The following is a 27782-nucleotide window of genomic DNA, read 5'->3' as shown; positions in this document are numbered from 1 at the left end:
TGAAAAAATTGTGTAACAATGTAGCCCATAGCTCAAAGTAGCCCCACCTCCCTCTATGCCCTATAGATGAAATCGTGCAGGATTACAGCATTAACAAAATAATGATAGTTTGTAGAATATAAATCATACCAATTTGAAAACAGATTAAGAAATATAGAAAATTTGAGAAGAAACCTTTGGAAATATGGGAATTATATTCAATATTCTAAAATATTTCTTCTATACAAAACAAAAAACAATTTAGATTCATCATATCCGAAAAATAAAATAATAATAATAATAATTGTACTACTTACCTCTCATCCTTCATTTGTTTTCTTATAATTTTTCAAGTTCCTAAAGAAAATTCAGGGATCAAAAATATAAAATGTTTGCTTCAAGAATTTAATGAATGAGACTAGAAAAAAATATTAATTTGGCAGAAGAAAAATCTTGGATTTAGAAAATATTTCTCTTAATTTGGTAACAATTATTTCAATTTTTGAGCGAAATTTGAAGACAAAATTTATCTTTTTTATCACTTGAGTACATATAACAGGGCCGTAGAATTTGACGCTTAATATTGATCTAGTAAAGGCCCGAAGGTTTAATCCACCTTTAAGGCAGCCAAAATAGGGAATGCCAAAATCCCAAACGCCAAAATCTGGGAAGGACTAAATTCACGAAAACCAAAATTCCGAAAGCCAAAATCCCGAATGTCCAAACTCCTGAAAGGGATAAAATTATGTGAAGGATAATGTGTAGAATAACCCCAAGCACAGAAAATTTTCCTTTGCCTCCATCAAGCGCGAACACAATCGTGAGAGTAGCTATAACACTTTTAAGAATTCGGGATTTTGGCTTTCGGAATTTTGGCCCATTCGGGATTTTGGCTTTCGGGATTTTGATTTTCGGGATGTCGGCTTTCGGGATTTTAGCTTCCGGGATTTTGACTTTCGGCCTTAAGTTCTTTAAATTTTTTACAGATACAGTTACTGTTCGAATTCAAAGAGAAAGCAATATCTTAAGACATTTACGGCATTTATATCAACTAGAGATCTTTTGTTTTTTTTTTTGATCAAGGTGCTTCCAAGATTGAAAATGTCAGTATTTCTCAATTATCCCATGTACTTCTCTATTGAATCTATCTAAGCAGATGCCATAAAAATTACCGGGTGGAAATTACTCTGGTTCTACTGTTCCCCGTGGAGTGCCTAAAAATATCTATCCTCAGTTCGTGTACTTCTGCGCTGCCATTTTGTATTCAAAATTTAAATAAAAATATTTTTATATTCCTCAAACCATATGCAATAATTCCTGAAAATTTCACATTGATTGATTGATTAACAAAGTCACAAAAAATCACTAGAATACCGTTAATTATAAGCGTTCTCCTATTATAACCCCTTAAGGGGTTACGTGGGTCACGAGGACTAAAGAGCAGCATATTTTCTTCAAATATTTTCTTTTCGACATAATAAAAAAAATAATTTAAGGTTTCAATCATATAAAAGTGCAACAATTATATACTACTTTTATGAAATTTTCATTTAAAGATTTTAAAAAATCAGCCGCTGAAACCTGATTGTTGGAGACCTTTTATTGAAAAACTTACTCCGTGGTAGTCATGATTATTCAGATTAGATTCATCTGACATCAAGAAGCGACATGATTCCTGTTAGAATTAATTAAACTCGCACTTCAGTAAAGGATTTTTTACTTCCTTTATCAAAACTTATTTAACAATGACGATACGTGTTGTAAAGCATTCCGAATATGGCTATTTTAGTATAAAATTTTCCAGAAATACTAATTTTATTTTTTCTTTAGAAATTGTTGTCCACCGAAAAGCTGATTTTATTTCAACGTGTCCGAAAATCACGTCCCAGAATGGTTGAATTTGTAAAATTTCTAAATGAATATTTCGACTTGTCAGAATATAAGTCGAATAAGTCGATTTTTGCAAAATTAGTTTTCTTCGCTTTTTAGTTACTTCGTAACACCCTCTATCTTCCCTGTTAATATTATTAAAAAAAAAATCTGTTTTTAATCTTCATGACGTATATAACCGCATAATCCGCTTTTTAGGTCTTGTTATTGGTAGAGTTGAACCGGTAAGAGATATAGACTTTCGGTTTTCGGGGTTTTCGGTGACTCCCTTAAAAGTGGGCATAAAATCAGATAGTCTTTTTTTCTTTTTCTCCTCATCCCCTAAATATTACTTCAAAACTATACCATTTTGGTTTTTCTTGAAAACTGCATCAACAATTTCTTGCATTTTCGGTTATGCTTTGGCATTTGACCACACCAATATTTTGACCAAGTCTATGATCGACAAATTGAAATTTTGTGTTTTTTAAGGTCACATTTCCACGACTTTGGACCGATCATTTCTTAAACGATTTAATCAAACTTAGATTTTTAGGAAAAGTTTTGAATTTCCAACCCAGCTGCATCGGTTTTAATCCTAAGGAATCGATTAAATACCGGTAACTGATTTACGTTTCTCTTTTGATATATTTTCGAAGTCTTGTTTTTTAAACAGGGGCTAAACGGTGAGTTATACCGATTAATGGCTTTTTTTTAAACCAAATTTTGACTTGATCTGAATTCTTTGGCAATTAATTTAAAAAGAGAAAGTCTTAGTTTTTTTTTAGACAATTTAAAGTTTCATTGATTCGATTTTTGACTAAATTATCAATTTTCGAATTGAGTTAACAAATTGTCGTACCCTATATATCTCAATATGATTTTCATATCGCAAACTTTTTATAATAATCCTATAGGGGAATTCTGTAACAGTATGACAATGTCATATGACAAATTCTGGTAGTAAGTTCGAAAGCAGGGCAACATTAAAAGCCAGTCAATATCAAATCGTTATTCCAAGGCGATCTGTGAAGCCCTCAGTAATTGATATGAATCTCATTTTGGATTGTTTTTCCTAATTTACAGCATAAAAATTCTAAATTTGTCATATGACAATATCATACGGTTGCAGAATTCCCCATCTGGATAAGTCTTTTATTTTCGAAATACAATAGGATTTTTGGATTAATTTTTGAATTTGTTTGCAGCAAACTTACGGCCAGTGGCAAATTGTCTTTGGAATCCTCGCTGGTGTTTACATCTTTGGCTCTCTCGTGTATCTGATCTTCGGTACAGGAGAACTGCAGGAATGGAACAATCCTCCGGAGAGGAAAAAGAAGGGCGAGGAGGATGCAGAAGAGGGAGTACCATTGAAGAACAACAAAATTATTTCGTAAGAAATATGACGATAAAAATCTCTATGGAGAAATTCTTTTGCTCTGGAAGCTTCATCGTCATTTTTTTTTTAATAAAATCTCCAAGGGAGAGTTTGTTGAACCAAGAACACTGTAGCACGAAGTGATAGTGAAAAAGTATGAATTTGTAGACTAGGATGTTCTTTTTTTTTTAAATTGATATTTAGGATCTTTTTTGTTTAGTGTAGACATGAAGAGAGAATGAATTAATTCATCTCCAGAATCTGATTATCGATGGAACTTGCACAAATGACAGTCTGACTAATTCTTAGTGAAACATGGAGATAAATTTAGGATGAGTAGAGATTTATTTCTGGCTAAGTTTTTTTTTCATGTCTTTTGTATGGAGCAATGCATTAAATCCCAAAAAGAAAAAAAAAATATAAAACTGTTAATGATCAAAGAAAATCGATTCGGACGCAAGGTCGAGAATTATATTTTTTAAGTGTTTATAGAGCTTTAATCTTAAGTCATCATCCTCAATCCAGAAAATTTATGGAAGATTATATGATGCACAACATCGACCAATTTCGGAAACAGTGATAAACAGAAAAGTCGAAAACATTTTTTTTTCTACTTAACGCATACACAGGACACAACTTGATGGAAATATCTAATCGAATACTTTTTTTTTAATTTAATATAGCAAAAGATTGATACATCGTAAGATTGTACATAAAACTCTATTTTTATTAGATTTGTATATATAAATTGAATAAAATAAAAACTTTTGCCATTATTTTTAATGAGATTTTTCTGTTAAATGGAGTGGTTTGAGTCCTGGATATGCTACTGCTTTGTCGTCTACAATCAAAAATACCCAAAATACCTTCGAGGGAACAACGGAAAGGGCAAGTAGAAATTTTTACTAAAATCACTAGTGAATCCAATTAATATTGAAATACAATAGAATAATATTCTGAAAGCATTTGTTAATTATTTTTCAATATGTTAATAAATGGAAATCTGGAGACAGGAAATTTTACCCACTGCACAGTGGGGCCAAGACGGCCAAAACCTATTTTTTCAACTATTTTTAATTAAACCAAAATTATTTTTATTTCATTTAGCGATAAATGAAGAACATTTTCCCAAAATTTTCATTAAGATCGGTCAAAAATTGTAGCCTATAGAGATTCTTAAAGTCACCTTTTTATAAATTTTTTCGTCATTTTTGGCTTTTTAGCGACGTTTTCATGGACTCTAATTGATATAGCCAAGTGTACTTTTCTAAAGAAATTATGCCATATTTATTCAGAAGACATATCACTGAATGCAAACTGATCATTTAAAATTGTCCTCATAAGGATTTACCAGGACTTCGATTCATATAATGCGTATTACTTGAAATAAATTTCAAATTCTTAAGATTCCTCAAAGATTCTACTTAAGAAGCCGCTACTTGCCGCTATTCTGAAAAGCGTTTTTTCCTTCAAATTTAATCTACTTTCAGGAAATACTAACCTCATTTTGCCCAAAGTTGCCCGGGGACCCTTCCAAAGCAATTTTCTGAGACTATTCACACCCAGAATGAGGTTTTTTTTTAGTACCTAGGAGCAAAGGGATTAAAGATAGAGACTTTATACCTTTGGAGTACCTCCATAATTCGACCCAAGAATCGTTAACATGCCCCTCACTTACCAGCCCCCCATCGACCCCCGCCCTTTTAACCGCCAAAACCATGTTTTTTTGGGATTTCTCGAATTTCTGTTTTTTGCGATTTTTTTTTCATTTTTGGGTATGCTTTAGAGATTGTTTAAGATTAGTATGTTTTAGAGATTATTTTAGGATTATATATGTGCATAAGAATTACTTCTAATAACGGGTTTTCAAAGTATAAAAGATTACAAAAGCCCTAGAGAGCGTATTTCTTTACCGCATGGTATCATGTTTGGACTTCTCAGAAAGGTTTTGGAATTTCTGACAAGTCTTAAGCGGTTTTAATCGGTTATGAACCGATAATGAACCGGTTCATAAATCACTCAAAATATAGTTTAAGAGTAATAGAATTGTTTTTTGGACCAAAATTACTTATCGGTTATGAATCGGTTTATTACTAGTTCATAACCGATTGGAGTCGTTTCAGACTTGTCAAGAATTCCAAGGCCTTTCTAACAAGCCCAAACATGATACCATTCGGTTGAAAAATACGCTCTCTAGGGTCTTTTTACCCTTTGACTTTGAAAAACCGTTCTTGGAAATGATTCAACGGTATATTGTCGTTTAACGGCGAAATGTCCGCTTGGGTAATCTCTAAAACATGTCAAAAAAAATTTTAAAAAAAATTGTACCACACGTTTTCGAGCAATCACAAAAATACATGGTTTTGGAGGGGAAGGGGAGTGGTGGCGGGAAAATCGAAGGTATCATAACAGTCCTTGGGTCGCCTTATAGGGAGTCCTTCGAAGATTCCAAGTCTCTATCTCTAACCGTTTGCCTTACTAAATATGATTTGTTGGTGTTCGTGCGCCCTGTGTACATGTTACCCCCCTTTCCCCTATGATTTTTTTTAATTTTTATGGTCAAAAATGAATTCAGGGACCCCAAATTACCTATATATGACCTTCTTGCCTCAGAGTCAGGGTTTTGGCCGCAATTTGTATGGAGTGGCCCCACTGCCCAAGAAGCAATTTTTTCTTAATATAGTCTTGTAGAATACCCTAAGTAAGGCACTATAGAACCAAAAATCTTTTTATTTGCTTATAACGCTCTTGGTTCCAACACTGAGATTACTAAAAGTAAAGTGGCGCACTCTTAAGGATCTTAAGAGCTTCTATAGGAATTTCAACAGAAAATTCTCACTTTAAGCCTTTTGAAAGTGCACTAAAAGACTTTTCTAATACTTGGTTCTATAAGGCAGCTATTTTGCTTCTTGGGTGTGCACTGGAGAACAGCAATAATATGCCCCATCTACTAAAAGGGAGAAAGATTGGTGTGCTCGAATTTTCGAGGAATTTCACTGCTGTTGCGTCACGAATAAAGTGCTGTTAAGCATCATACACAATAGACTTAATCCTCATAGTGAGAGGGCACTAGGAGAATACTAGGTTGGCTTCAGGTCGGGATGATCTACGGTAGATCAGGTATTTTGTCTAAGACAAATACTTCAAAAGTGCACAGAATAGTCCATTAACACGCATAATTTGTTTGTGGATTTTAAACAAGCTTATGACACGATCAATATAACCACGTTATGGGAGATAATGAAGAGTTGTCGCAAATATCCGGGTAATTTGAAATTGCCGGGTACCCGGTTCCACTGAAATTCTTACCGGGGTACCCGGGTAGGAACAGGTTCCACATATCAATTTTTAAATAATATTTTTAACTGTACTAAAAATAGGCGCTCTCGGGCGCATGTCATTATTTTTATCCTGCTACTTCGGAATGTTAGCATCGTTTGCATCCGCGGCGATTAGTAAATCTCTCGGGTGATAGGTCATTTCGCTCTCCTTTCTCCCTCGGAAATGTAGGCAGCCACGAGGATCATTGTGTATATAATCAAATCCATCTTGAGAGGATAATAAACTTTTACTTTTACGAATACAAAGGACCAGATAATAATAAGGGCAGAATCACATTGACAATAAAATGCTCACCGTCACCGTCAAAGCCCTCACCGTATTTCGTTAATTTACGCATTTTCATTGCGATTCTTACGCAAATTTTCCATTACCGTATCACCTTATCTCATACTCGGTGGCACTAGGTGAAAATAATATAAGAAAATTGAAGAAATAAAACGAAAATGCGATAAACGGTGAGCAAAAAAACTGTAGCAAAAAATCCTACAGTTTTTCTTATTGCTTACCGTTTATCGCATTTTCGTTTTATTTCTTCAATTTTCTTATATTATTTTCACCTAGTGCCACCGAGTATGAGATAATGTAACACGGTAATTGAGAATTTCCGTAAAAATTACAATGAAAATGCGTAAATCAACGAAATACGGTGAGGGCTTTGACGGTGACGGTGAGCATTTTACTGTCAATGTGATTCTGCCCTAAGACTGCTAAATGGCGTTGAGCAGTTCTGTTTCGAATTTTGGTGCAAGATTTGGATGAAGTGCTGAAAATCCTTTCAGACTCAGCACTTGTTGGAGTGGAAAAGGACCTCCATGTGGAGCCTTAAAAATCCCAAAAACGACAAGATTTTATACATCCTTAAAAAATGTTATACTCGATAGAGCGAAGAAGTATACCTTGGCTTGTATGTTTAAGGCCAATTGCAGAATATGGATTTTTTTTAATTTTCCAATTGACCAATTGATCAGCAAACAAAATGATTGTGTTTAACTGAAGGTAGAATCTTACGATAATTTGGACATTCGAATGGTCACTGGAAGTCAAAGACCACCGTATTTGAAGGCCTGGACTTCCGCGATGGCCAATTATCGATTTCCACTGGGGTTTTTAAGCCGCAGCGTCAATATGAATGCCAATGTGTATTTGAAAATTGTCTCGGAAGGACCCCTGAAGCCGTGGGCATACAAAACTTTCGGTAAATTATTCTGGAAGTTCGAACAAGACTCGAAACCCTGCTCGAAACCGTCGCAGAAATCACGCTCCAAATAAGATTTCGCTAAAAAAAATAACGTTTAGCTTTTCGATTTTGGAGCACAATGACCTCAACGATTTCCGGATGCAAAACTGCTTGACTTCTCCAAGAGGGACATTTTGTTGGTTAAGGTTAGGGACTAAAATGTAGCGAAATGTCCATGAGCTGAAGACAGCCCTTCGTCATAAATGGCAGGGCATTCGGAAGGCTGGCATTCGTGCAAACTACAAATCGACGGTTCCATTCCATACTATTCTATCTCAGAATGACAACATTACAGGAGAGCCATTTGAAGTTTTGCAACTTAAAAACTATGTTTACGTGGAACTAAATTACTCTCGAACACCATGTATATACGAAATAGGTTCTTTTTAATGGTCTACACATAATGGAATTACCATCAAAGAATAATTCCATTATTTTCTTTAAATAATTATCATAATTTTATATAGAATGGAATTTTTGGATTTATTTACCTTTATTTGGATTCTAAGTCGACATAGAATAGTTTAACGCGGAAAATTTTGTACCAATAAACCTGTATGTCGACTTAGAATTATATAGTTAGGAAATACTGCCTACAGTTTTTTTCTTTAAGTGGACTTAGAATAGTATTACTTGGAAAATGTTGCAAATAAATCAAATATCACGCTCAAGCAACATTAAATATCTTAAGGTATTTATAAAAAGAACAATCTTTCATTTTCACGTTGGATGATTAAATTAAAGAGTTCACTATGAAGACTTTTTGTTTATTTTTTTATTTCAATTCATTTTAAACAAAGCTTATAAATATTTTTTAATTACAGAATATTATTCATCACTAAAGCATTCTTTCTCCACCATTTCTTTTTTAAGATCATCTTCCAAAACTAAATCTGCGAAGAAGTTTGAATACGCTTTTGGAATTACACTTTTATTGACAAGATTCACAAGGTCCTTATGCTTTTCTGCAGATATTGGCTTCTTCCCTTGTCGGATTTGAGGAATGGTTTTCAATGTCATCAGTTTTGGCATTGGTTTTTTACTCTTTCGAAGTTTTTGGTATGAACTGACATCACACAGTTTTATCTCATTTGCTTCTTGCTCAAAGTCGGTTTTATACAATAAAGTAAAGGGATTACTTTTTTGGACTTGAATTTCACGAATTTTAAGCCAAGGAAAATTTTCTTTCTTAGAATTTTTGGTTGTGTTCGCTCCTTCAAGGAGAATTTTGAATGTGAGAAAATCTTCCATACACATTTCTTCAACTTCATGCGCTTCCTTTTTCTTTGCGTTACGTATTAATGAGTACCATTGATTTGGTACAAAAATTGTCTGATTTTTTGTCTTCTTTTCAATGAGAGCATGAACACTATCAGCTTCATTCTGGGTATGACCACGCTCTAGATATCGATGAGTAATGTCAATTTTGAACGTTTTACACATCCATCCATAGAATGCGGCCAAGCATTTATTTTTATTCTGAGCAGGACAATTATCCGTCCAGAAAATAAAATGCTTCGTACCTTTTTCAATCTCTTGCCTCATATATTCAAAAAGACAGCTGGCAACTTCCTCTGCTCCTCGTCCTGAGATGCTTTCATCCCAAACGTAACACTTGCCCAGCTTCTTGGCAACATCGAATAAGGTAAAATTGAACACATTTAGCTTTCTAGAGTAATACAGTGTGCTTGTTGGAGCACTTGGGATCGTGATAACTTTTTGGAAGTCAAAACAAGCTACCAATGTCTCTGGGTGATCCTCAGCATATTTCGTATCACATTTCTTTAACTCTCTAGCTTTTTGCTTGTTAAATAGATGCTCATCGTGCTTCTGTTTTTTCTCTTTTTGTTCTTCTGGGCTCAAGCTTTCGTATGTGACACATTCATAACATTGGTCCTTCTTAGGATTTCGAAAGGAGATATTGAATTCTTGATTGAAAATGTCACGATATTTTCTTTCAGAGGCAGGAGCGCATGACTCATTCTGATCATTGAGCCACTCCGTATACAGACCATGCATTTTGGAAACATTGAGCCGGCCATCAATAATTTCTCGCGTTGAATCCTGTCTGCAGTAATGCGCTGGTAGTCTAGGAAAAGAGTTAATATGCTTCCTCACAGAATCTGATGTGGCCTTGTCTTCTTCAGAGATATTACGTTTAAATTTACCCCTGTAGTCTGGTGCTAGTATCTTTGTTATTAAATTCGTTTTTTGCAGTGCTGTTTCAACAACTTGGGAGGTTATAGCTAAAGTGGACCTAAACATTGTGGCGCAAACCTTAATTAAGTCACCATCAATATTTGGCAGTCTGTAAATTCTGGAGTACCTTCTGCGACTCTCTTGGAACATAAGTTTCGTTGACTGCTTTGAAAATTCCGTGCAATGTATGCTCAGGAATTGACGTTGATAATTTATGTCCTTCAATGCGTAGAAATTTTTGAAATTATTCAGCCTATCATTCTCAGTCAATCTTTCACTGCACTTGAGTCGGCAAGACTGAGGACAAGGAGTCCCAATTTCACGCGCATCATACCTTTTATTATACCGTGTATATTCTTGCCCTGCATTACGCGCCATTTTAGCAATATTTTTTTGCCATTTCAATGGGCGTAGTTTTCTCTTACGGCCTTTTGGAGAGCCTTCAATTTCATTCAGTGTGTCCATAGAGTGTCCTGGGTGAGGTAACAAGTTACTGATGTTTGTTTCTTGCACGCCCTTTGAATGGCTTGGGCAAGATGAGATGTTACTGATTCCTGTTGCTGGTAATGAATTTGATGGTTCTGGGTGCGGTGGTGTATTGCTTCTGATTATCTCATTTGGTAAGTTGCACGGCGAATATCCAGGTTGAGATGAGGAGTTACCAATGTCTATATTATTTGGCAAGACCTCCAAATGCTCTGCTGCAGGAGAGGTGTCAATAATTGTGTCAATTCCAATTGGATATTCCTCGGAAGCTCCCTGAATAACCAAGCATACTACTGAATGCACTGAACTCATCGTCTCACTACCGGAATTAACTGAAAAGGTACTACTGGAAAGTGATTCCATTATGTACTCATCATCTTTGCCATCATCTGGGAAACGTTCTGGCTCAGAGTCTGGTGATTCAGACGATGATGAATTCAATCTTATAGCCATTATATGCGATTTATGGTCCCTGATGTTTTGCGTTTATTCGGCTTATTTGCGGCTACAACACGTAAATTTATAGAACAACTCATTAGTTATCTATTATTGATTACAAAACGGTATAAACACATTACCTTTTATTCAGAAGACACAATAAAATGTATTTAATGCAGCGCAACAATTATTTACTTTGTATCCCATTTGACAGATTGCACAAATTTCCAAGCACACTGAAGTTAGCATACTTTCCCATATAAAATTTGAAAAATAACAGTGCAATATTTCCTAACCATATAATTCTAAGAAGACATATAATACACTTCATACAAATACTTTCCATTCTATACTATTCTAAGTCTTGAATTTTCAATTTTTTTTCTATTTTATGTCGACTTAGAATACTAATTTTTCAAAATAGTTCAAAAATTTCCGGGTAATACTAGTTTACGTCAACTTATACATAAAGGTAAGAATCTTTTTTTCACCCAAGAAAATTCTAAGTTGACTTACAATAGTATAGAATGGAAAAAGTGTGAAAATCCTTGTCTATTATAAGTCGAAAAAATTAAATAGCTCGTTACCCGGATATCCGGTGACCCTCATATTCACACAAGTTGTGGAGTTCAGTCTCAGGAGTAACATATCTCTCGGAGTAATATAATTCTAAGTCGACTTAGAATAGTATGGAATGGAGCCGTCGAAATGTATTTCCTGACAGACTTAAGACCATAGTCAAGTCAAAATAAGATTGTACTGAACAAAACCGATAGTATTCTAAAATTTTGATGTATTTACTACCATTTTATTCTTATTTCAAAAAAAGTTAAACAGAAAATGAGAGTAATACAGCGTCTTAATTTGTTGCAGTCTGCCACCCTATAAGGCAGCTATTTGTCTTCATGGATTTCTTGGGTGGTAATTCCGATAAAGAAAATATGTTCTTTTATGCGTTTAAAATTAAAAACATAAATCGATTAAATCCAATGTTTCGGAGGACTTCGTAAGCTGAAAGTTTGCTAAAGCCACCAAGAAAAATTTTCCTTGATGAAAATTACGGGGAATTGATTAAAAATGGAATGGTAAAAGCTCTTTTCCTTTGTTTATACTTTTGTGATACATTTATTTATTTATACTTTGTGACCATAATAAACTTTTTAAATGTGGAGGCCCCTAAAATGTGGGGACCCGGTGCCGTGCCCTCAGGGAACCCACCTAAATCCGGCACTGATAGCAACTAAATCACAAATTCGAGCATTCCGTAAAGCCTTGGACGCTTTGCTACCCCTTTCAAGAATAGTTCAATTTGAATAAAAAACAGGAGGTTTTTTTCTTTTTTTATTGTTTATTATTCAATATTTTATTCTACACACAAACATTTTTTCTCATTAATTTATTTTTTTATATAATTTTAGTTTATTTATTTTCTGTGGTTTTTTTTCTATGTTTTCTCCTTTAGTCAACTTCTTCATTTTTTCATTTAAATACATTTCACAAAACTTCCTTTTTTTCTCACTTTCGATCCATTTTTTGTTAATTTTACAGCATTAAAGTGATTTTCTTGTAAAGAGATTTCATATGACAACATCGTGTCCGTTGATATGATCACCAACATCAAAAAAAGAAATTCATGTGTTTTTTTTCCTTTGTTAAATTCTACATTGATTGAGTTTCGTCAATAAATTACAATCTGGACGTATGATTTTGGTAGAGTTAAAATTTTGGCCAATCAATGGATAATTAAAGTATTTCATTTAAATTTAATTTTTATGATCATTATTTATTTCATTATTTATTTTTCTTTCCTTTTTTTGTCTGTTAGTGTACGGCTAATCAAAGAAAATTGTTCTATGTACAAAAAATATCCATATTATATAAAACAACATCACAATTCTTCATTTTTCTCTCTTCACTATTTTTTTATTTCTTTTTTTTTCTTTATTATTTACTTATATATTTCATTTTATTTAGAAAAATTATTCAATAAGTTATCTTACAATTTTTTTTCATCTATTCAAGTTAGCTTCTTGTTGGGATATGTTGTTGGGCATCTTATCTGTGGGCATTTGTGTGGGAATCTCGAATGTTTACTGTGTTTTTTTGTGTTTGTCACACGATGGCGCTGATGGGTATCTTTTTGGAGACTTGCGTTCATGCGAACTTTTCTCTCCAATCTCCACTGAGTTTTGAACGGGGAACTTGTTGCATCTCTTTTTGTAACCTTTATCTAACAAAAATTACATCTTTTTCACATTTTTTTCTCTTTATATACATGCGATAACATGGGCTTTACAATTAACTATTTTTTTACTTATATTGCACTTTATCATTATTACTATATTTATTGTACCTATGGAATTTATACATTTCAGTTTGAAAATTACGGTTTATGGCAAATCAGTTGACTTGAATTTTTTTTTACTATTGTGGCAATTTCTTTTTTTATAAATAAAACTCAGTGGAGATTGAAATTTTGAAAAATTTCGCGTATGACACGAAAAAAAAATTGTTCGTGTGCAAAATAAAAAAAAGCAAAAAAAAAACATAATGAAACATAAGGGAAAACAATTTTTTTAAAGAATATTTTTTTATTTAATGTAACTAAATAATTTTTTTTAATAAGACATATAGGGGCATATCGCTAATTCGGCAAGACTATTTGGGCTTTAGTTCTCTCTCAGAAATACACGGGGCTTCTAACCAATAAGACAAAATGAAGGAGTTTTTTTTTACTAAATGAGATCGCGATTTTCGATGGTTTCTGGCTCATATCAGTTTTTTTTTTTTAGTTTTTAATCAGAATATCCCCCAACTTTTAATTCTTTCTTCTCTGACATCACTACAATCAGGTAATGTGTTAAAATATTTCTTTTTTTTCTCTAATAAAATGATTTTTTTTCTTGTTTTTATCATACGATTTTACATGCCTAAAATTTATTCACATTTAGAATACATCTTGTGTTTTAGTATACGATTTTTTTTTCATTTATTAAGAGTGTGTGTGCCGTTTTGGAATGATTTTTTCCTTGAACAAATTAAGATATTTTTTTTACACGCCAGACTTCTTTTGCAAATTGCACGCGATTGGCTTGTGGAAACTTGGATGAATTACGGATGGTTCAAGGTATTAAACAAGATTAAAATGGTATTAAAGTAAGACTGAACAGCAAAGTAAATTTTTAATGTGGAGAAATAGTTAATGAGCAAAGTTTGAACATTTGGTGAACTGATATGAGAAAAAAGGGGAAGATAGGGCAATTTCTTATACGATACATGTATGACTTCTTGGGATTTTGAAGATAAACAACAAGTATACTAGACAGATAATTTTTCAAAGTAAGGCACAATGGGGTAGAGGAGAGTGTTCATGCTACGTACGATCCCAAGCTTCGTAATGACTAAATTCTTTCTATGTTTCTAAATACAGTAGACTCGCTAATTCGGCTCTTTTAAGATCGGACTACACACGGCTCTTCGTTATCCGTCACTTCGTTATCCGGGTGACAGTTGTCAAACGCTGGCGGTTGATGTATTCAAAACGATTTTTTACGAAGCATGTAGTTTGTCCAGAGTGAATTAATGTGTTATTTTCATTTTATCAAAGTTTTTGACACACAATCGTGCTACAAAATGAAACATAAACACATCACAAAGGAAATTCTGTTGTTTTTCGACAGAAAACAAATTCCCACAGCAGAAAATATAAAAAACGTTGACCAGATTCAAAAAACCAAAATGTCATTTTGTCCCCACGTCAGCCGGATAACGAAGAGTCGAGTGTACTTTTTAATTCGGGCAGCAGTTAAATTTCAAAAAAGTTTGTTGACATTTTTCAAGTTCGATTATGATTATCGAATGAAGCAAATATGCTCAAATATCCCATGCTTTATCTCAGTTGAAATGATACTTTGCATTATTAAGGGATTTTCATGAAATTTACAGTTAATATGAGCATGTAAACTTAATATGAGTATGGAAATAAACAAAAAAAATCATTGCATTTCAAACAATTTGATGCCCGAATTTCTCTCTAATTCGGGTGACATTTCGGTCCCAAATTTTAGAGAGTCTACTGTAGACGCGACTCCGCAATATAGGGGAGACTGGGGCAAAATTTGTCAAAACGAAAATTTCAATATTCACTATTTTCTAAAATAAAAGAGACTGAGGCTTGAAATTTTTATTATAGATAGCCTTCATGAACCTTCTGAATCTTACAAAGTTTCAAGGGATTCGAGGAAGGATTATGTAAAATAAAAAATAATGAAATTTTGAGCCCTAGTTATTTTTGGAATATTTGGTTTACAGAAAATATCAATACTGATTAGCTCAATTTAAGCACATTTTTCGTTAAGATAGAGAAAAATTAACTTCGACAAAGTTGTAGAGGAATAAATTTCCTATAAAAATATGTCTATTTGATATTTTTAACGTTTGCGAGAGTAAAACGTCACAAATTATCCGAAGACTGACAAAATTTGCCCCAGCAATTTTGAGAATCTCCACAAAATCGACTTTTAGAAAATGATTCGAAAATCACATTTCCTTCGAGATAGAGCAAAATAGTCTTCTGCAATGTTGTAGAACAGTAAATTTCCTATAAGAATATGCTCATTATAAAACGTTTAAGTTTTCTCGTAGCTCGTGAAAGAATTAAGTTTGCGCTTTGACATGTTTTGCCCCAGTCTCCCCTATTTTAAAACCTTAGCATTCCCCCCCCCCCCAGTTTTTAAAATATGGGTGCGATAAGTCACATTTATTGAGAAACACAGGAAAAAATTAGTCATCATTACGAAGCTTGGGACTGTACGAAGCATAGGTACTTTTTTCTAGTTTTGGACTTAATTAAATTTTGAAATTTCCTCCGTGTTTCAGATGGGTAAACGAATGAGTAATAACCTTTCGAAGACAAAGCCAAATCTACAGTGCTGTCTCGCTATATGCACAGTTTGGATACTTTTTTTGACAGTTGTCTCTCTGAATATGCACAACTTTTTTTGAAATTCCCAACGGTTTTTTTTTCTTTTTTTTTTTAATAAATTATCATTTTTTTATTGTTCTAGAATTTCCCGTGTTATTTTAAATATTAGATGAGACAGAAAAAATAAAATTAAGAAAATTAAAAACAAGAAAAATTAGTTACCAAGAAAATAATTTTCTTTATTACTTTGTCAAAATGTAAACAAATTGATTTTGAATGCAACCGACACAAAAACTGTGCATATAGAGAGACAGCACTGTATTCGAAAATCTATCGTAAGCCTAAGTGCAAGTAAACGTACTCGCCGCTTTAGTGCTGATTGTTCTGCTATTTCAAATTTCGGTATTCTTTCCACTGAATCATCAACAATGTCAACAACAAGTGTGTAAACGTTTGCTGCAAAAAGTGATTTTTATGTAATTTTGTAGAATTTCAGGATGGCAGCACGTTTCAATTGCAATTTTATTAAGTTTAATATCCTTTTCATGAACTTGTTCCATTTTGTGTACTTTTCGGTTTAAACATTCGAACTTTCAACGGGTTTTTAGGTAAGTTCTCTCTGATATACCTTCGAATCGGTACAGAAAAAGCTGAACCGGAGAGAACTCTCAAATAGGAAAGGATATTACTGAACGAGAGGAATGAAGTGTTCTTTCTCTCCTTTGCCTATCTGTAATAGGGTAGAGCAAGTACTTTTCGCCATTTTAAGGGTTGACACCCTTATAATTCTTATATTTTTTGTCGAAATAAAATGAAATTTTGTGTACAAGTGCTTTGAAGCATTGTCTCGCTATTGAACCAGAAGACTTCACGGGAATTTTTGAGCATCTATTTGAAAAAATACATTTCCTGCAACAATGCATGTTTCAGTACTTTTCGTCACCTTGTAAACACTTTTTCGCCACTTGTTTTCAATTGAATTTTAAGAAACAGTAGCTTTCGAAAACTCCCAAAAGTACACAGCACAGTACTTTTCTTATTTAATACCGATACCAAACAATTATAAGAGTATTTTGAATGATTTTTTGCACATTTTTTTTATTTGCGATAAAAATCAATTGAAAATTATGCTCGTTTTAGCTAAATTCCGCAAGGTGCGCCACTTGTAAAATGCTTGGAAATATGTATGGCGAAAAGTACTTACACAGCCGAAAAAGGTAAGCCCTATTTCACCACATCCGAATTTCTTTATTTGTTTTGGAAAACATTATTAAAAATGATATTAGAACAAAGTTTAGTTAATAACAGATTTCGTAGTTCTATGAACTCAATAATTTTTTTTAAATGTGATTTTAATTAAGGTGGCGAAAAGTGGTTAGTGGCGAAAAAGTACTGACTCTACCCTAATGAGAAAATTCCAAATTTCAAAATTAGATCTTGTTCAAAACTACCCCAGTGCACCCTCTTAAAATTGTAACTGTGACAATATGAATCAACCACATTTTCCTTTAGTAACGAAATAAACTATAAATGATTAAGGTTCGAACCCAAGGCGTTGCAAGGCAAGATTCTAAAGAAAATTCAGAATCTTGCCTTGGGATCGTTCCCAAACATTTTCCTGAAGTGGTGGAGGGTCGACAAGCATTGGCTGCTAATTTGTTAAGTGGTTGAAAAAGAATTAATGAACGTAGCTCTTCCGGTGTTCGCCAGAGAATTTGGTCTCTTCAAATCAAAAGACTGGGCCATTTATGGCAAAAATTCAGAATCTTTTGATTTAAAAAGAACAAATTCTCTGGCAAACATCGGAAGAGCTGCGACTGTATACAATTACCGCCAGATATAATTCAAAGGGGAATTGTGCCAAATTTCGGACATGTTTCAGATACAGTAGACCCTCGCTTATCAGTGCAAATAGAACCGAAATTTAAAACGAAAAATCGACCGATTTTTTTGTTTATGTTTGTTTGTAGACTGAACTCTTATCTGATGGAATCGAAATTGTCCGTGATTATGCATACTTTTCTAAAAAGTCGCAATGAGAAAGAAATGGAACAGATTAGAGACCATTTAATTTAGCAAAAACCTCTAAAACGTGTACAATATGTCAAAGAAATTTTAAAAATTATTCAACTGTCACCCGGACGAAAAGTACAGGTATAAAGCAAGAGTCTCCTGTAAGCCGCAAAATTCTAAATTTGAAACTTGATATTTTTAATACAAATTGAAATTTCTTGTTACTTTTTCCAAGAGTATTATTTGGGACCCTAAAAAGTGTTATGTTATATTTGTCTTTTTTTGAAAATCATACTTAATACTTTGAATATTTAATAAATAAATATATTGTTTGTGTGTAACATCGGACACCGAATTTTCCGAAGTCCCTTGTTTATCCAGAACTTTTCCAAAAACTTTTAACACTCATTTATTTCTTTTAGACATAACCTTTGGAAATTGAAAGAAATAAAAATTTATGGAATTTGGAGAAACAAAAGAAGTGTCCGATATTGCAAATTGTCCGAAATTTGACACATTTTGGCTAATAATCCGGAATATGGTTTACATTCTTTTGATAAACGTAATATTTTTAATACAAATTGAAATTTTTTGTTACTTTTTCCAAGAGTATTGTTTGGGACCCTAAAAAGTGGTTTGTTATATTTGTCTCTTTTTAGAAAATCATACTTAATACTTTGAATATTTATGAAAGGGACAGATAATCCTAACCGGCTTATGTAGGTGAGATTCTTAACGTGAGCTAACTCGGAGTGCATGCAAATTCGATTTAGAGCTGAAGTTGGGAGACGCCATTCAGTTATCTTGAATAAAATTCGTGAAATTATACAAATTTTGTATTTAAACCAAAATATCAAGGATTTGGATGAACTGACAGAAAAGTGTTATATGGGTGAAATGTAGACCAGAATGTTCTCTATAATTTTTCCATAGAACATGATCTCATCGATTACTCAGAAGTCAAGATAATCGAGGTTTTTTGTTTCTTAACTCGTTTTTTCATCCAGAGTGCCCCAAGTAGTCATTTGTTGAACTTCAACTATATCAAAGAATTGTTGTCTTTTGTGGGACTTTCCATTCAAAACCCTATTTTAAGTGTCTTGGTGGAGTAGAGGCAGTCAAATTGGCATCTGAGTGATTTCAAAGCGTTATTATGGGAAAAATCAATTTTTTCACACTTAAACGGCAAAATCTGAGTGATAGCTTAGTCTGAGCGGAAAATGATGTATGGACGAAATGTAGAGACAAATGTGCTCTACAATTATGTCGAAGTAATCATCAAAATCGGTTCAGCGACAGTCGAGATAATTGAGGTTATGTGATATTGAAATTGGTTTTTCGACTGTGGCGCCCCTGGTGTTGGTCCCACGAAGTTCAAATGTTCTAGAAAGTTGTCACATAGAACCGGAGATATGATTTTTTAAATTTTGTGAACTTTGACCCCTCATATCTCCGGTTCTATTGAAACCACAGCGCACATACGCACCATTTTGGAAACGTCCTAGACTGGACTACAACATACTAAAATTTCATTAACTTGCACAATGCCGTTTTTGAGAAAAGTGACTTTGAATTTCGATGAATTTTGACGCTATCACAGCGCCACCTATGGTGACTTTTTGAACTTCCATCTGAAAGTGCTCATCGAGACGAAACCAAAAAGGTAAAATTTAGGTTGCTATGTTAATTAGAACCGGAGATAGAGGCCGGTCAATGTTCGAACTTTGACCCCTTATAGCTCGGGTCAGGGGTTATGGATCGACTTAAGTTTTTTTTTGTTTGATAGGTATAATCAACGGCTACAACATACTAAAATTTCAGCCCGATTGCATAAGGAATTTTTGAGTTATTTAACTTTTAAGATTTAAAAATTTTCTTTTTAAAAAAAGCGCCCCTAGCGGTGGTTTTATGAACTTGCGATGTTAGAAGGAAAAGTGGCATTTCACGAGAGCTTTTCAAAAAGCCCTCATTTTTTAAATTCTGACAATTAGAACCGGAGTTATGGCCATTTTAAGAAAATTTTTTTGGACCCTTATAGCTCGGGTCAGGGGGGTCGGGGGACCTTAAGTTTGGTATTGATGGAAAGCTCTAAGGCCCAGCTATAACATACTAAAATTTGAGCCCGCTCGATGCCATAGGGCCGGAGCTATTGAGAAAACAAAAAAAGGGGGGTCTTCAAAATGGCGGAAGGAGGGGTGGGGGGTGGGGGGTCAATGCACCATGTTGCAATTTTCATACGATATTTAACCTTTGCCGAAAACCGCAAGTCGATATCTTTTTTAGTTTAGGAGCTATTAAGCTCCAAAGAGCGGCCGGACGGCCGGCCGGCCGGGAACGTAACTTAGCCCCCCATTTATTCGTGATCAGGAAGTGGCGAAACACATTTTGGCCAAATTTGAGGTCGATCGGACGACATGAAATTTTGTTAGGATTATAGTAGGTGAGATTGTTAAGAATCTCACCTAATAAAGGGACAGATAATCCTAACCGGCTTATGTAGGTGAGATTCTTAACATGAGCTAGCTCGGAGTGCATGCAAATTCGATTTAGAGCTGAAGTTGGGAGACGCCATTCAGTTATCTTGAATCAAATTCGTGAAATTATGCAAATTTTGTATTTAAACCAAAATATCAAGGATTTGGATGAACTGGCAGAAAAGTGATATATGGGTGAAATGTAGACCAGAATGTACTCTATAATTTTCCTATAGAACATGATCTCATCGATTACTCAGAAGCCAAGATAACCGAGGTTTTTTGTTTCTTAACTCGTTTTTTCATCCAGAGTGCCCCAAGTAGTCATTTGTTGAACTTCAACTAAATCAAAGAATTGTTGTATTTTGCGGGACTTTCCATTTAAACCCCTATTTTAAGTGTCTTGGTGGAGTAGAGGCAGTCAAATTGGCATCTGAGTGATTTCAAAGCGTTTTTATGGGAAAAATCATTTTTTCACACTTAAACGGCAAAATCGGAGTGATAGCGTAGTCTGAGCGAAAAATGATGTATGGACGAAATGTAGAGACAAATGTGTTCTACAATTGTGTCGAATTAATCATCAAAATCGGTTCAGCGACAGTCGAGATAATTGAGGTTATGTGATATTGAAATTGGTTTTTCGACTGTGGCGCCCCTGGTGTTGGTCCCACGAAGTTCAAATGTTCTAGAAAGTTGTCACATAGAACCGGAGATATGATTTTTTGAATTTTGTGAACTTTGACCCCTCATATCTCCGGTTCTGTTTTAACCACAGCGCGCATACGCACCATTTTGGAAACGTCCTAGACTGGACTACAACATACTAAAATTTCATTAACTTGCACAATGCCGTTTTTGAGAAAAGTGACTTTGAATTTCGATGAATTTTGACGCTATCACAGCGCCACCTGTGGGGACTTTTTGAACTTCCATCTGAAAGTGCTCATCGAGACGAAACCAAAAAGGTAAAATTTATGTCGCTATGTTAATTAGAACCGGAGATAGAGGCCGGTCAATGTTCGAACTTTGACCCCTTATAGCTCGGGTCAGGGGTTATGAATCGACTTAAGGTTTTTTTTGTTTGATAGGTATAATCAACGGCTACAACATACTAAAATTTCAGCCCGATTGCATAAGGAATTTTTGAGTTATTTAACTTATAATATTTAAAAATTTTATTTTTAATAATAGCGCCTCTAGCGGTGGTTTTATGAACTTGCGATGTTAGAAGGGGAAGTGGCATTTCACGAGAGCTTTCCAAAAAGCCCTCACTTTTTAAATTCTGACAATTAGAACCGGAGTTATGGCTATTTTAAGAAATTTTTTTGGACCCTTATAGCTCGGGTCAGGGGGGTCGGGGGACCTTAAGTTTGGTATTGATGGAAAGCTCTAAGGCCCAGCTATAACATACTAAAATTTGAGTCCGCTGAATGCCATAGGGGCGGAGCTATTGAGAAAACAAAAAAAGGGGGGTCTTCAAAATGGCGGAAGGAGGGGTGGGGGGTGGGGGGTCAATGCACCAAGTTGCAATTTTCATACGATATTTAACCTTTGCCGAAAACCGCAAGTCGATATCTTTTTTAGTTTAGGAGCTATTAAGCTCCAAAGAGCGGCCGGACGGCCGGCCGGCCGGCCGGCCGGCCGGGAACGTAACTTAGCCCCCCATATATTCGTGATCAGGAAGTGGCGAAACACATTTTGGCCAAGTTTGAGCGCGATCGGAGGACATGAAATTTTGTTAGGATTATAGTAGGTGAGATTGTTAAGAATCTCACCTAATATAATGCTTTGTGTGTAACATCGGACACTGAATTTCCCGAAGTCCCTTGTTTATCCGGAACTTTTCCAAAAATTTTTAAACACTCATTTAGTTAATTTAGATATAACCTCTATAAATTCAAAGAAATAAATATTTATGGAATTTGGAGAAACAAAAGAAGTGTCCGATATTGCAAACTGTCCGAAATTTGACACATTTTGGCTAATAATCCGGAATATGGTTTACATTCTTTTGATAAACGTAATATTTTTAATACAAATTGAAATTTTTTGTTACTTTTTCCAAGAGTATTGTATGGGACCCTAAAAAGTGGTTTGTTATATTTGTGTCTTTTTTTTTAAAATCATACTTAATTCTTTGAATATTTAATAAATAAATATATTGCTTTGTGTGTAATATCGGACACCGAATTTCCCGAAGTCCCATGTTTATCTGGAACTTTTCCAAAAATTTTTAAAGAGTCATTTTTTTTAAAATATAACCTATAGAAATAAAAAGAATTAATAATTTATGGAATTTAGAGAAACAAAACAAGTGTCCGATATTGCAAACTGTCCGAAATTTGACACATTTTGGCTAGTAATCCGAAATATGGTTTACATTTATTTGATAAATTTACAGTGGAAAAAGTTAAGCTGTATGAAACTGCCCTATCTTCCCATACATCATTTTTTCGGAAAAAATGAACGATTTATCGTTTTTTCACAGATCTGTTCCCAAATTTCCGAAAATTTGTCCTACATAGCGTCTTACGATAGAATTGTTTGGCTACTGCGAACATGTGCATTTTATCATTACTGACCGATATTCTGGCTGAATATCGATCGACCTGCGTTATCGAACGTTGATTACAGTTCACCAAATATTCAAAAGACCGCTATGTCGTTTTCGCACTTTTCATGCACGTAAGAAAAAGAGGGTGCGATTAACATTTTTCTTCAGAAATTTTACACTTTTTCAGGTGTGAAAATATATCAACATTTTTTAATGTTAATTTTACACCTTATTAAGGGTAAAATTAACATGAAAAGGGGTTAATTTAAGCCCTAATACACCTAAAAAGGGTAATATTTACACCGATTTTGGATCAATAATGCAGGGTAAAATTAACATTTCCGGAATGTTATTTTAACTTTTTCGGATTTCTCGTAATTCCTATCTGAATCCGTAAGTCATCCAAGTTTGAAGAGGAATATCTGTGGACAAGAAAGTGGAATGTATAAAATTTTCCTCACGATTTGTGACGAAAACCGTTCTTTTGAAAAGAAGCACTTTTTAAGTAACCATAAATTAAGACGAGGAATAATTGTTTATCTAAGACTTTGCTAATGATTTTGAGGGTGTTTTATAAATAAATCTCTGCCAAAGTTTGAAGGCAAATATACTGACCTCAACTTGGCACTATAATACAAAGACCTACAATTTAATTTAATACAATAATTAAAAAGTTTACTTATAGATCAGCCTCAGTTTGTTGTCTTTAAGAGTTTCTATTTCGTGTTTTATTCTCTTTTTTTTAATATATATATATTTTTTAATTTTTTTTACGTTTCTCTTTCGCATAATAAATAATTTAATATTTTTTTCCTTCAAGGGGGGAATAAAGAGAACTGTTTGGAGGTCAAAAATAGGATGTTTTACCATTCACAATAAAATAACATTTAATCTTTTTTTTCACTAGCAACTTTTTTTTTAAAGAGAAATTACAAAAAAAAAATTGTCTCAATTCGCACTCACTGTCACGCAATTCATTTTCACATTTTTCTTTTTAAGCTTAGAGAATTTTCTTTTGGACTTACTGGATGTCTCTTTCACTGTTGATAAAGGAAAATGTTTTCTTTGCACGACAACGTTAAAAATTAAATTCGAAATAATTTTCTTTTAGGTTTTTTTTTCTTAATCACACACACCTACCATTTTTTCCTCCTTGTAACGCTATCGAATTAGTTGCATTTCCTCTTTTTTTTTTAATATTTAAAATGATTTCTTTTTAATCCTCTGCTTTGCTTATTAGTTATGTTAGGAATCTCTCCTTCTTGTCCTCATATTGTTGTAGAGCTTACGTTTTTCACTCATTTTCTTTGATTCCAATCATCTTTGGGTCATTGAAGAGTCCCTTCCAGGTTGATAAGTTTTTTTTTTGGTGCTAGAATTTCAAAGCAGAGATCCCTGACCTAGCTTTTCCGTGTAGGGTCAGGTCTGATGCTTCTGAGAAGGGATTCCATGACCCTGTGAAAGGTGAAAAAGTTCCCTGTAATGAAAAGAGTGTGTCCACTGCTGGATTTGCAGGATGATATGACTGAGAGTGTCGACATTAGTCTAGGAAACGGGCGCCGGCGTCATGATGCTCCGCCGTGAGCAGGGCTGTGCCGAAGGCGCCAAAATCCCCGACACCCCATCTCGGAGGTCATTCCTGCTTAATGGACGCCGCCGGAGACGAGAGTGGACCAAAGTACGAGGATCCATGGTGACTCAGGGACAATCCAGCACCACTTGGTGTGCCAGGATGATTGGGTGAATCCATTGAATTGGGCGGTGGATTGATGCGCTTCTCCTTCTGGCGCCTATTGCAGAACCACACCCGAACCACTTCCTTCTCCATGCACAGCTGATCCGCCAGCTGAGAAATCTCCTCGCTAGTAGGCTTCGGATTCATCATGAAGGCCTTCTCCAGCGCCACCCGGACCGACGTCTCAATGGACGTACGCTTCTTCCGGCGTCGACCAATTGTTTCAGGCGTGGTCAGTGGATTGCTTAGGGTACTGGTGCCAAAGATCCTACAGCAAAAGCAATGTTAATAAATCACTTACCAGTTTAACTTAAGCTGTCTACAAATTATTGAAATAATAGCATTTCAAAGTGACATTGAAAAGAAACTTCAATATTGAAGCGAATATTGAAACCAATATTTCAATAATTGCCTACACTAATTGACTTCAATATGAAAAAACACCAGTCTAGTCAGGGATTCACAGATCTTCTGAGATTTTCTTCCGTATTTTGTCAAGAACACCCAAAAATAACCAAGTTGATCAGAAGATTTCTCTAGCTTCCTCCAGGAAACCCCAGATCTTCTGGGATTTTCTTGTATATTATGTCCCATGTGATCTGGGATTTCCTGGAGGAAGCTCCAGGAATCCTCTGACCACAGAAAGTATCTGAAGTGCCTTGGGCATAATGAACAAGAAAATCCCAGAAGATCTGGGATTTCCTGTAGGAAGCTCCAGGAATCCTCTGACCACAGAAAGTATCTGAAGTGCTTTGGGCATAATGAACCAGAAAATCCCAGAAGATCTGGGATTTTCTGAAGAAAGCTCCAGGAGTCCTCTGACCACAGAAAGTATCTGAAGTTCTTTGGGCATAATGAACCAGAAAATCCCAGAAGATCTGGGATTTCCTGGAGGAAGCTCCAGGAATCCTGTGACCACAGAAAGTATCTGAAGTGCTTTGGGCATAATGAACAAGAAAATCCTAGAAGATCTGGGATTTTCTGGAGGAAGCTCCAGGAATCCTCTGACCACAGAAAGTATCTGAAGTGTTTTTGACATAATATACAAGAAAATCCCAGAAGATCTGAGATTTCTTGAAGAAAGCTCCAGGAATCCTCTGACCACAGAAAGTATCTGAAGTACTTTGGGCATAATGAACAAGAAAATCCCAGAAGATCTGAGATTTTCTGGAGGAAGCAGGTGATTAGTGCTGACGAAGTTGGGTTCTTGAGGAGATTGAACAAAATATATAACCAAATTCAAAGAATCTGGGATTTTCTGGAGGAAGCAGGAGAGATGTGTCTTGACTTGGATTTTGATCTTGAATGTGTTTTCATTCATGAACAAGGAAAATCCATGTTCATGTGATGTTCTGAAGGACGAAGATTCCTGACCATTAAAAAATATTGAAGGAAATATCAAATCAATTTGATATTTAGAATTTCTTTGAAATTTTATTTCAATGTGACTTTGAAATTTTTTATTGACATAATTTGGCCTAGTTTGTAGCCATTCAAAATAATGAAATAAAATATTGAATAAAATGTTCCATATGAAACAAATATTTCAATATTTGCCTACACACTGAACTATTTTCTTCAATATTGAAACATTTATGTCAATAAATCTTTGCAATGTGGAGGCAATCCTTGTCAATATTTGACATTGAAAAGATATATTTCAATAAATTATGTCTAATGTATAGCCAGCTTTAGGGGAATGCCTTACCCTCCGGGATTCGTAATGCTGCTATCAGCATCTTCCAGCCACTTCTGGAGCAATGGTTTCAGCTTGCACATGTTCTTGAAGCTCAGATTTAGGGCCTCGAAACGCGATATTGTGGTCTGGGAAAAGTCATTGCCGTACAACTTCCCCATGGCCAGACCTACATCGCCCTGCGTAAAGCCAAGTTTGATCCGACGTTGCTTGAATGTCTTTGCAAATTGCTCCAATTCCTCGAGGTCCGTGGTCTCCTCGGGTGAGGGTTCAAGGGCACGGGGAGCCTGAAGCTTTGGCATCTGGGGCGTATGAGTTCCCGAGCCGGGTGTCGAAGGGGTTAGGATACCACCAACATTGAGACTTGCAACATTAGGTGGTGTAGTTTGGTTGGGTCCCAGGAGACTCGTGGCACTCGAGTTCTGACCACTTGGTGATCCAGCCGGGCTGTGAAGTGGAGAACTCGTGGCAATGACTCCACCAGCTGAAGTCTCTGACTTCAGTTGCTGTTGCTGCTTCTGCAGAGCCTGCAACTGCTGAGCAGCCTGAGCTACAGCATGGACCTAGAGAAGAAGACCCTTGTTAGAAATCTCTGATCCCCAATTGGAGGACTTTCAGGACTTGTCTAGGGAAAGCCTGACCTGATGAGAAAATCTTGCTCCATCCGTAGATGAAGAAAAAGTCTGAGGCAGCTTTTCCACAAAAAAACAGGCAGATCATTTTTTTTTAAAGAAAAATTCTGCCATAGAATTAAAAGAATTTAGTGTCTCACCTGATTCTGCATTAGGAACTGTGCAGCCGCAGCCTGGGCATTGGCCGAGGTTGCTCCGGATTGAGCATTGAGTCCTCCAGCTCCACTCCCACCATGCATTAGCATGTAGTTCTGGATGTGTTGCTGGAGAGTTGCCTGTTGTAGGGTGTTGAGATCCTGCGGCGACAACCCGGCCAGATTACTGAGGCCCAGGTGACTCTGGAGCAGGAGGAGCTGCGATGCAAGTGGCAGGCTCTGAAGGGCTGCAATAGCAGCCCCAAGACTTCCACCAGCAGCACTGGTGGGAGCCGTTTGCTGGTTAGACGACACAGGAGATGGTGTATGTCGCGATGAGTCGGTTACCTGCTTAAGAAATCCCAATTAGCAGGGCTGGAAGTGCTAACAGAAATGGGTGTGATCCGAGATGATGGGGAGATGCGGCACGTGCCGGTGCGAACCCTCTTTAGCATGTCAGTTGTCTTCTGTCGCCCCCGGAAAAATTGACTTGGCACAAGTTCAAGCAAAAAAGCCAGGAAGAAAGTGCGCGTTCCTCGCATCAAATCAGAGAGATTTGGGATTGGCGAGAGAAGATTGAAATGAGGCGGTCCCATTGTGTCTTCCCTTGAAGCCTCAAACAACTCTTTCACATCAGCCTCTCTCTTGCCTTTTTGTCATGATGATCAAAAAGGAAGGGAGGAAAAGAATTG

General features: G+C 35.3%; 2 protein-coding genes across 2 annotated transcripts in view; one reads left to right on the top strand and one right to left on the bottom strand.

Moving 5' to 3' along the window:
- Window positions 1-4002, top strand: part of LOC129808272 (sialin) — a 40160-nt gene extending 36158 nt beyond the window's left edge. The window contains exon 6 of the mRNA XM_055858107.1: window positions 3057-4002. Coding sequence (XP_055714082.1) covers window positions 3057-3245 — 189 coding nt within the window. The 3' untranslated portion in view covers window positions 3246-4002. The remainder of the gene's footprint in view (window positions 1-3056) is intronic.
- A 19617-nt stretch (window positions 4003-23619) lies between these two features.
- LOC129808268 (POU domain protein 2-like) overlaps window positions 23620-27782 on the bottom strand; it is a 166978-nt gene continuing 162815 nt past the window's right edge. Inside the window, exons 7-9 of the mRNA XM_055858104.1 lie at window positions 27097-27438; window positions 26337-26887; window positions 23620-24896 (exon numbers count right to left, since the gene is read on the bottom strand). Coding sequence (XP_055714079.1) covers window positions 24527-24896; window positions 26337-26887; window positions 27097-27438 — 1263 coding nt within the window. The 3' untranslated portion in view covers window positions 23620-24526. The remainder of the gene's footprint in view (window positions 24897-26336; window positions 26888-27096; window positions 27439-27782) is intronic.

This window comes from Phlebotomus papatasi, chromosome 3 (assembly GCF_024763615.1).
Source record: "Phlebotomus papatasi isolate M1 chromosome 3, Ppap_2.1, whole genome shotgun sequence".
Lineage (NCBI taxonomy): Eukaryota > Metazoa > Arthropoda > Insecta > Diptera > Psychodidae > Phlebotomus > Phlebotomus papatasi.
Note: the sequence above shows the minus strand (reverse complement) of the source record. Positions and strands in the feature narration are given on the sequence as shown.